At 49.3% G+C, this 11,243-nt stretch overlaps 1 protein-coding gene across 1 annotated transcript; it reads left to right on the forward strand.

Annotated features, from left to right (window-relative positions):
* The first annotated feature begins 8,143 nt into the window (after positions 1 to 8,143).
* FOXB1 (forkhead box B1) lies at positions 8,144 to 9,978 on the forward strand. Its single transcript, XM_090272018.1, has one exon. The coding sequence runs from the start codon at positions 8,144 to 8,146 to the stop codon at positions 9,119 to 9,121; it is 978 nt and encodes a 325-aa protein (XP_090128144.1). The 3' UTR covers positions 9,122 to 9,978.
* The last annotated feature ends 1,265 nt before the right edge of the window (positions 9,979 to 11,243 follow it).

An 11,243-nucleotide genomic window follows, 5' to 3' on the forward strand; every position in this document is an offset into this window, starting at 1 on the left:
AGCCACCGACTTGTCATGGGTTACCACTAACCCGCTGAAGTGTGCGAGTGGTGGGGTGCAGGGAGGGGATGTTTGAGTTTTGTGTTTCCCTCCCTCCTTCCCGCCCTTCCAGGTGGGTAGGTTGGGACCTAAGTAAGCACAGCTGATCAGGACATTCTGCATTGCTGGAAATGCGGCTCGTTTGTTTGCAAAAGGACCTAAAACCTGGTATTCATACCACTGCGAAATTGAAACCAGAATGTGAGGAAAAAAGAATGAGAGTAGAGAAGGAAAGAAAAGAGGAAAGGAGAGAAATAGAGGCACACAGGAGGCGGTGGATCTGTCCTAGGGCAGTGGTAAGCCCTCAGGCAACCTGGTTCCCCTAAAGCTGGTCAATATACAGTGACCCACCAAGAGTGAGCAAACTGAACTCCCAAAGCAGGAGCGGTGCTGAGGTCTAGGGCACGCGTCGTGGGGGTGCGGTGGGGGAGCGTAAGGGGACAGGAGTTGGCACTCCGCGTGGGGACCGATGAAGTGAACCCCTTGTCATAGGTGAGACCCTCTGAATGGAAAGACCTCACTGTCCAGGGGAGGCGACCGTGGGGCAGCGAGTCCAGCCCTGCCTCCTAGCGATTCTTGGGAGTGGGGGGGAGGGGGAGGTCGGCCAGTAAGGATCAGCCGCTTTCTTTCTTTTATTTCTTTCTCTTTCAAACCTGCTTTGTGGGTGGCAGCTCAGCGGGGGGCACATGAATACAAAAAAAAAAAAAAAAAAAGCCCAAACAGAGAGAGAGAGAGAAAGAGACAGAGAGAGGGGAAGGAAGAAGGGAGGGAGGGAAGGAGAGAGAGAGAGAGAGAGGAAGGAGAGAGGGAGAGGGACAAGAGAATCAAAGAGCTTTAACCTTCCCAAGAACACAGTGACTTATATCTAAATGTTGTTGTGGTCTTCAGCAAAACCTGCTTCTGCCATTAAGAAAACACATACTGTACACGACAACTGGGTTAAGCTCTCCTCCTTGTCAGCCTGAACAAACAAAGCAGAAGAGAGGGGTTTTAAGGCTGGAGACCTACAGGTTATCTGGTTTTGAAACAAATTAACATGGAAGAATGCACCAACAAATATTATGGGTGCAAAATATTCTTCATTTCAGATATCTTTAGGCCCCCCCAACTGGTTTTACTCAAATTTATGAGCAAAGTAGTTAGCCTACTCCACAGGATTTACCTTAATATTCTGTTGCATTCATTATCTTTTTCTATACTCTGGATAATACATTCAAAGGAGGTTAAAACATTTTTTCCCACTTACTAAAAGCTTTCAAACACCTTATAAAGCTAAAAATCACCTTCCTGTTTCTGCTTTCCTCAAATTCCTCCAAAACATAACATTTTAAGAGTGCGTGCCTAGCCAGAGGTACTGATCCCAACCCCCACCCCCAAGATCTGAGCAAACAAGTAATTCCTGACAAAGAAAATTAATATGAAAAGCATAGGGTAATTTTCTCCCCCTCCTCCCTTAAAAAGAAAAAAAGATTCCTTGCTCCACCCCGCTATTAAACAAAACACAATACCTTTTTCTGGGTGGTACTGCACAGAAGTTGATTCAGTTTTGACAATGTTGTTTAGCTATCATTTGCTATTTTGAATGAATGGGAGCAATCCCCCCTTTTACAACATTTGTTTCCTATTATGGAGAGGTGCAGCAGTTGAGGGCAGACATGTGAAAGTGGCTGTTTGATTCTCTTTTTCATCCCCCTGACCCTGCTTTTGTCCCTCCTCACCCTGGGAATGTCACGCCTCGCTACTTCACTTTGAGATGCTCGAGAAAGTGGCTTTGTTATTCCCTTTTAGACATACACGAAATTGTTCTCATTCCCCTCGCTGTAAAAGATACTTCACATCGGGACTCGGTTCACAAGTGCAATGCAATTTGGCTTAGTCCAACCTTTGTTCTGCTTGTACAAATGAGCGAACAGTGCACACATTATACAGTTGATCTACTGCTGTCTTAACCCCAGAGTTAGGGGCTGGGAGAAAAGCAAGTTAATCCCTTCAATACCAAGGTGGCTTTAGCAATATTTCCTCCAATAATAATAATAGATTTGAATTGCTGCTTCTATTTCACACAGTGCAGAGCAAAACTTGTGGGGAGGGTTTAGCAAAAACAAAATCCTTCCACCAATCTTTTGCAAATAACTTTTCAGACAAATTCATTTGTAGGTTTGCTAATGCTCGATTTAAAGCCATGCTATTGTCTGTGCAAGGAGGGATGGGATTTGGAAACTAAGGCTTTAAAGCCTTGAAATCTCAGAGCAAACCAGAGCAAGCAAAGACCAAATAGTATTTAGCAAACTGATTCTAAAGAGAGCGCATCATGGTGAGCAGGGCAAGAGTTGTTTTCACAGGCATTGAAATTGCCTGCTCACTATGGGTGGGGGTTGGCATTTCTTGGGGTTGGAGGTCTAGCAGGACCTGGCACTTAACACTGGCTACTGTTTGTTTTGTGCTTGAGGTGGAGGGAAAACTGAGCCTTTCCTACTCTCCAGATTACAGTGGCTGCTTTGGAAACACTTCTGAAAGGTGTGAAATGTTGCCACTCACTTTCTCCCAATCCCAAGGAAAACAAAGATTTTTAACAGTCAGGCCTTAGTAGGTGAAAGGGGCTAAAGGGGGAACACTCCTGAATCTACCCCACCCCCAGAATGGATAGGAGTGAAGAGTGAGGAGGTAGAGATTCTTGGCTTTCTTAGAACCCAGTAAGATTGGACCATAGGAAGAACTGACTTTAGGTGGCATACTCCTCATCAAAATTTTCTTTTCAACCTCCCTGTTACATTAAGGTCCAAGCTCCAGGTAACCTAGTCATCAATAAGTATAATACATGACTCCAATTTTCCCTGGCAGACATTCTTTCCTACTAGTTGGGAAAATAGGTGTGCTCCTTCGGGAAGTCTGGTGTGGGGGGGGGGGGCAAGGGGGGGCCGGGGGAGTAGAGCACTGAGGGGTGCTGATGAAGAGGTGGGAGGAAGGAAGAAGCAGAGCCTTTCACTGGCAGTTGGCCCTTGTTAGCAGAGTGCACAGTGTGTCCTCTCCCTGCTTCTCTTTCTTGGGTAGTGTGATTTCCCGCCAGAGTGGTGGACGTGGCCAGGCAGTGTGGCCCCAAACTCCCTGGGCAGGGGTTGGAGAACCATGGCCCAGAGGTTTTCCCTGATACAGTGCCCAACTGGGTGGGGGGTCGTCTCTGGGGCCCATGAACCCAAAAGACTGAAAGACCATTGGGTCCTGTTGCTACCAATTTGGAGAACTCACAGAGCAGGTTCTCTTTGCTCTCCAGATCCGTAACGGCAGAGCCAGGCTGTGCCACGCGGGTGTGCTGATGGTAGATATGCAGATTTTGAAGACAAACAGCCTCTAGAATACGCAGAATGACTTTAAAAAAAATTTTTTAATTGACCACTGACAGGCTGAGGGAGTTTGTTTTAGTGCCCAATACCCGGAGAACAAAATCCTTTTGAAAGGAAAGCTAAGTCATTTCACACCACCCAAATACAGATCTGACGAAGAATGACGGATCGGACAAAGCCCTCAGTGCGGTAGCGCGGGTTCCCAGAGACAGCGGAGAACTTGGACAAATGCGGGAGGCGTCCTGGAAAGGTGGGCGGGCCAGAGGAGACCCTCAAACCTGGAATCTCTGCCATGCCAGCCTTCAACCTTCTCCCTCCTCCACCCTCCCAGCACATTTCACAGCCCATTTGGTAGAGAAGATGGAAAAAGTGGATAGGGGTGGAGGAGTGAATCGAAGAAAAATGAGGAAAAAGGGTGCAGTAGGAAAGAGGAAAGAGAGGAGAGAGGAGAGACTCAGAGTGGGGGCTGTGGGTGGGGTGGGGGAGAGACTCCAGGAGAGGGAAGGAAGGACATGAGGGAGAACGGAGGAGAAGAGAAGGCTTAGCCCAAACATTCCAGGCAGCGCTGAGTTCACTTTCTGAGAGGGGAAAGCGGGTATTGTTTTTGGTGCCTAGGAAACCTGAGGAAGCTGCTGGGTACTTTCCCTCCACCCCAGCTTGTCCGTGTTTGGTAAATATTAACAAACCAGGGCGCATTACTTTCTGGCGTATGGAAGGAAAGGCCGGCTGGCCAGCCGGCTCCGGATGGTTTGCCTCTCCCAGAGCCCCCGCCCCCAAACGCTAGCCCCACTGTTCTTACACACACACACACACACACCTGCTTGACGGCAGAAGGAATCAAAATCAATATTGTATTTGTCACCTCTCTGTCTCCTTTTTACTCCCTCCGCAGCCCGGTGCCACTGAAGCGAATTGTGGATTTATGGAGGGAAATTAGCATAAATTATTACAAAATCTGTAGCCGTGTGTGGTCCAGCTTGTGGGAAAAGAAGCTATTGCAAACTCACCAAGCAGAAAGGTGGTCAGTGGTGGGCTTCGCGGAGGCGATGAATGGCTATTGCACGAAAGAGATTTCCATTTCGTTTGCACATGGGTACAATTGACTTACGTGTGTTTTATACAGTTTTCCCAACAACTCCCTAAGCCTCTGGGTCGGATGTGCCCCCTCCCCAAAGCTTCTGTTTGTTTTGGGTTCTGTATAACAGACTGATGCACCTTTCAAGATTTCTGTAAAGTGCTCTCACCCCCACCCCCCTTCTTCATAATAGTAGTCTTAAAACTCTGTAAATAGCATGCAAACCCTCCTCCCCTTCCCCTGGGCTTTGCAGATCTTTAGTAGGAACGAAGACACAATGTTGTAGCAAATGACCTGTTTTAAATGGGCATCTCATAACTCCTTACCCCACCCAAAGCAAACTTGTGCTATTAGGTTCGATTTTCTTAATTAACGCTGGGCAGAAGCAATGAACCTCACTGCCCATCCTCACCCTAACCACTCTGAAGACTCATCAGGCACAAATTCCTACTTGTATACTTGCATGTCCCAGACTTGGTGGTGACAACTTTCCTGGGGAGATGGACAAAGATTTATTCCAACTTGGCTTTTTTTTTTTAACCCAACTGTTTCCACTCTTAGAATTTAGTTAATCTTCTATTTACTCCAAGCAGTGATTTTGACAGCCATACAAAGGCCCTTTTCAAGGCAACAAAATGCCAATTGTTAAAACAAGAAAACATTTCTCCCCCCATCCCCCACACTTAACACATGCAGGGGCGTGCACACACACACACACACACACACACACACCTGGTAGAGAAAATATTCCTGGTTGTCACTGGGGGAACACAGATCTTTCTCTGCTACCGTTCCGTACCCCGAATCTAGTCACTCAATATTTTTTCTATATTCTATATATCAGTATGTACATATTTGCTAAGAGGCTTCTAAAAATTCTTGGAGATTTTGATACTGGTACCTCTCCTCCCAGGAGCGCTCTTGTCTCGCGCACGGGAGCATCCTCTGTTTTGTACTCCGAGACCAGCTTTCTGGAGCAGGAAATCTGAGGACCAATGTCTTTCCCTCTGGGAAACACAAGTCCTCACTACTGTTCATCATCAGGGGTCTCTCAGGCTCTTGGGATCCCCAATTTCTCCCATTCTAGGACCCGCAAGCCCAACTGGACCACACCAAGGAATGCCCAAAACACTGCACCACCTAAGAAGCAGAAGCCTACCCAGCTCTGCAGAGTACAGCCGTCTCCAGCCAAACCACTGCATAGGTTCCACGAGTGTCTGGCTGGTTTAGCAGCAGAGGGTTCATCTGCCCTTCACAAGCCTTGCCCCTAGAAACAGGTCAGCACCCCTCCCCCACCTCCTCCTCCTGGCTATTTTTTTCCGAATTAAGAAGGTGACATTATTCTTTTCCTCAAGCACTTCTGTTAATATTGAAAAACGTGCGCTTGCATCTCAAGCGAGGCAGCCCAGACACGAGAGCCATTTCAATATTAATGAAATTGTTTAATCTCCTAAATTCATCGTGTTTAAGTTACGTTTTGGTGAGTTATTGACCAACTCTGAAACTGTGGTTAATGGAGGTGGGGGGGGGCGGTGCATGCGCGCGCCACGCACTGGAAGATTTTTAAAAAAATGCTAACCACAAATAGCTCCCCTGATAATGCTCTAATGTCACTAAAAGTATCAAAACTTCACACTGAAACTCTCCCACCACACCTACCACCACCACCACCACCTCACATTTCCCGACTGAAGATGATTCAGGGTGGGCTCTATGTATTGAGTTTTAACAACGCGGTAAAAGAAATTTGTCTTCAAGGTTGAAGAATGGACATGCATGCAGGTGGGGTGGACTCACTATTTCACAGCAACCTGACGATGATGAGAACAACGATGACTGTGATGATGATGATGATGATGATAACTCATTGAACCTCCTGAGATAAATCCAAACAGAAGGGAGCCTGCTGCCACGCACTAGCAAGGGTGACCCTGAGGCATATCACACCCTCTTCTCTCTCTCAAAAAAAGTTAAACTCACTGGTCTTTGCAAGTCTAGAAGGTATTCCTGTTTTAGTGGGCCGTGGGCAGCTTTTGCTGGGCTCTCTGAACCCCAAATATGTTCTCTTTATACAAAAAGAAGGTGGGGGGGGATAGGAGAAAGTTCCAACTGTCAAATGCAAACTTCCAGGCAACTCCCAACAACTAAAGTTTCAAACCACCTGGGAAAAGCAAGAGACCCTGCAGTTCATCTGGTGACAAAGTGTGTCAAACAAGCTGGGGCCCTCCCCAAGTCTGCACACCGTCTGACTCAACAGTTTTCATCCAGTGTCTAATAAAGTTCCTAGAGAACTTTAACAGTGAAGACTTAGCCTATTCGACCAGATACACTGTTTTAATTTTTTTTAATTGGTCAATACAATTAGGTTCAAAATGTGCTCTTTCAGGGCTGCCGGACTATATTTTTTGTAAGCATTTTTAAAAACCCATCACTTAAAACTACACACACCCATTATGCAGAGCCAAGGCAGCAGCCTAGGTAGGTCAAGTCAAACTTTGACTTGCCTCTTGGAGGACTGGGGCGGGGAGGAGGGTGCATTTTTATTATCACAGCCCATGCACCAGTCCTGGGTAATGTCAAGCTCAGGAAAAGGGTCAGCTTCAGAGGAAAGCAGTGCCTGAAGTTAGCTAGTGATACAAACCCGATACAATGCGGAGGAAATAGAATACCCCAGCCAAGCAATTTCCATGTCAGACATCATCTGCACAGCAGTTCGGTCTGTGAACCGGAGTGGTTGCCTGAATCCCTGCTCCACGGCCGCCACCTCCTCATACCTTCACACCGCACACCCTGGCCAGCGCGTCTCGCTCCCCGCCGGTGGTCGAGGCTCTTCCCTGTCGCCCAGTCTAGAGCTGGAAGTGATTCTTATTGGCCAAGGTGTCCATGTAAATAGGTGTGAAAGAAACCGGAGCTAGCCAGGCTCTCCCTTCCAGCTCAGTTCCCTCCTGCCACAGCCCCCTCCCCCTCCTCTTCCTCCTCCTCCCAAGGCGTTTGTCATATGATAGCTAAGAAGTGGCACATTAATGAAGCGCCGCTACAGGGGTCTTTTCTGCTCCTGTCACCGCTTAAAACTATCAGATGGTTCGAGGGAGGACATGGAGGCAACCACCTAGCTCAGCGTTGCTGCGGAGCCCACAGCAGCGCCCTCCGGAGCCCTGAGGCCGCCGCTGCCGCCGTTTGCGCCGGGATTCCGTAGCGGAGCTCTGCCGCCTGCGGAGCGCACGGCCAGAAAGCGCTGCGGAGTTGAGCTGAGGCGCTCAGAGACTTTCGGAGCTCACCCTAGACAGGACACTGCGCCCCCGCGGCGGGCTGGGAGGGAGGCGGCAAGCAGCAGCGCCATCCCGGATGCGCACGCTCAACTTGGAGCAACTTTAAGGTGAGCCTCTCTCGGGTGCACCCCAGCCCGGGTCCCTGGTCCAGTTCCGGCTTATTTCCATGTTACTCTTGCGCCGCTCGCCCCTCTGGCAGAGTCCCACTCTGCACGCAAAGTTGCAGACCAAAGAGCCCCGGCGCTGGCTGATCCAGCGCTGCAGCCCCTACGCTACACATCCCAAGTTTGTACTCGGCCTGGCTGACCTCGTGGTGTCTGTCTGTGCATCCATGCCCTCTCCCCTTGTCTTTCCCGATTCTCAGATCTGAGCAGCCACCGGCCCGCCTGGACCAGAGCAAGAAGGGGGCAGACAAGAAGATGCCTCGGCCCGGCCGAAACACGTACAGCGACCAGAAGCCGCCCTACTCGTACATCTCGCTGACCGCCATGGCCATCCAGAGCTCGCCCGAGAAGATGCTGCCGCTGAGCGAGATCTACAAGTTCATCATGGACCGCTTCCCCTACTACCGGGAGAACACCCAGCGCTGGCAGAACAGCCTGCGCCACAACCTCTCCTTCAACGACTGCTTCATCAAGATCCCGCGGCGGCCAGACCAGCCGGGGAAGGGCAGCTTCTGGGCGCTGCACCCCAGCTGCGGGGACATGTTCGAGAACGGCAGCTTCCTGAGGCGCCGCAAGCGCTTCAAGGTGCTCAAGTCGGACCACCTGGCGCCAAGCAAGCCCGCCGACGCTGCTCAGTATTTGCAGCAGCAGGCCAAGCTGCGCCTGAGCGCTCTGGCCGCCTCCGGCACGCACCTGCCGCAGATGCCCGCTGCCGCCTACAACCTGGGCGGCGTGGCGCAGCCTTCGGGCTTCAAGCATCCCTTCGCCATCGAGAACATCATCGCGCGCGAGTACAAGATGCCTGGAGGGCTGGCCTTCTCCACCATGCAGCCCGTGCCCGCCGCCTACCCTCTCCCCAACCAGTTGACTACCATGGGCAGCTCGCTGGGCACTGGCTGGCCACACGTGTACGGTTCCGCAGGCATGATCGACTCGGCCACCCCCATCTCCATGGCCAGTGGCGATTACAGCGCCTACGGCGTGCCGTTGAAGCCGCTGTGCCACGCAGCGGGCCAGACGCTGCCCGCCATCCCAGTGCCCATCAAGCCCACGCCGGCCGCAGTGCCCGCGCTGCCCGCGCTGCCCGCGCCCATCCCCACCTTGCTCTCGAACTCACCCCCCTCGCTCAGTCCCACTTCCTCGCAAACAGCCACCAGCCAAAGCAGCCCCGCCACTCCCAGCGAAACGCTCACCAGCCCGGCCTCCGCCTTGCACTCAGTGGCGGTGCATTGACCCGAAGTGGCCGGCGCCCCCGCTTGTTCCTCTTCCCGCTAGCTCACTTGCCTTCCCCGGCTCCCGGTCCTGCCCTCCTTGACCTGAGACCGCCACCCTAACGTGTCAATTGCATCTTTGGCCAGCCATCTCTCTTCCCCATGAGAACTTTGTTTTGGACCCAGGAGACAAAACACAAACTTGCAGATGGGCCTGGAGGCACTTGGGGGTTGTCCTCTCCTCCACTAGAGGGGAAGGCAGGGGGGCATCTGAGCCTGGGCGACCCATTACCGGGGCCCCCGAAAACCCTCCCATTTAAGAGGCAGGGGAAGTCCTGCCTCGGGCCTTTGCGGAGAGAAGGGCATCTTCCCTCCGCCCGCACTGGCCCGGCTCCGGCCTCCACTGAGTTCCATGACCAGAGAAACCGTCTCAGACGTTTCCTCGAACAGATCCCGCCGGAGGGCCGCAGCATCCCAGCGGAGGGGCCCAGTCCCTCTGTTCAAGTCTCGGGAATCTGCTGCGAAAAGAGACCACTAATCTTCCTACCGCGCTCGCCTCCGCCCATCTGGCAGGGGCTGGGCCGAGACCGCAGCTTCCCGGAGTAGCGGGCCTGCCTCCCCGCCACCGCAGAATTTTTTGTTTTGGGTTTTGTGTCCTGCAGAGGCTCCAGGCGCTGGGGTTAGGGGAGAGGCTGCCAAGCTGGGAAGGGGACACTTCTCCTCAACACAAGCAGAACAAAACTAAAAGTAACCCTGTATTGTTTACAAAGCGCCCGGTAAAATGTAAACAGTGAACTTGAATGTGTTATTGCTTGGCGGGCGAGCGGGCAAAGCCCACTTTACAAGTACCTGTTGTAATGTGAATGTTTACTCTTCATTTCTGGCCAGGTTTAAGGGAGGGAAGGGGGGATGGGAAACTTAATTGGGATGTTAACTTTCTGATTACTTAGAGACCTTTTGAGCTATTTATTTTACTGTTGGAAGGGGGGCGGGGAGAAAATAAAATAAACCCCAACTAAGAAAGCATCAAGGGCAACCCTAGAAGAATTTAGATAAGCTGACTGGTAACTTGAAGGAAATGTCACGGGATAGGTCTCCCAGGGACAAGTCCTTCCGTTTGCTACAAGAATTTTCCCGAGAAGCTAAGGGCTGCAAAGAGGTGTAAATGCTTGTGAATAGGAATGATTATACACTGTGTAAAATGCACTTTTGTTTGCTATATTCCTTTAGAGTCTTAGGTAATTTGCTGAAAAACGAACTGTTGTTCTGGTGTGACCTGCTTACGTTAAAAAAAAAAGTTGTAGTGTTATCAAAGCTGTAAATTTTTTACCTTTTATTTTGTTCCTCCCTGTGTAAAGTTAGCATGGCATTTTAAATATTGATGTTCTTGATCCCAGCATGCCTGTTTTAAGACGAAGAATTTTAAAAAGGTGTCTACATTAAATTATGAACCCAGTCCAAATAATATTTTCTCATTAAAATATGTAAATTCAAATTTTATTTTTTGTGTTTTTGAAGAGTTTCTGCAAACAATCTCTTTACAAAAGGCAGATATAGTGCTTCTCTAAGCATGATTTCTGCAGTGCATTGTGTGAGTAGTTTGTTCATATCTTATTTTTAAAGCAGTCAAACCTTCTCTTATGCACTTACAGATTGGGAGAAAAATCATTCAGATGGACTCTTGAAGATATGTGTGCATAGGGAAAGGAAACAGACTATTTCTAAAAAAGATCAGGTGCACAAGTGTAGTACTGAAAGAAAAAAAACTTTTTGAAAAAGTATAGTACTTTATATGTATTTTTGTCTATCTTAAAATATACATTTTACAAAATATATCCAGTACTTATATAAATGTAGGGCTTATGTAGAAATCAGGGAGAGGTGATACGGAGATACAAAAAGTAAAAGCAGACTTGTTCACACCGTGCTTGTATTCTGCTGCATCTTTATTTGGAGTGAGTGAGTATTCATTTCCTTGCTCTTTTAAATTTTTGCAATTGTTGAGATTTTCTTTTTCAGAAATTACACCTAAAAGTCCAACTTGCATGTTGAAACCTGTTCATTTCGAACTGAACAGATTTTTTTTTACTCCTTCATGTGAGAAAAATAATGCTTAATGCATTTATTTGAAAGAAGTGAATGAA

The sequence above is a fragment of the Furipterus horrens genome, unplaced genomic scaffold (assembly GCF_987537825.1).
Source record: "Furipterus horrens unplaced genomic scaffold, mFurHor1.1.pri manual_scaffold_3, whole genome shotgun sequence".
NCBI classification, from domain to species: Eukaryota; Metazoa; Chordata; class Mammalia; order Chiroptera; family Furipteridae; genus Furipterus; species Furipterus horrens.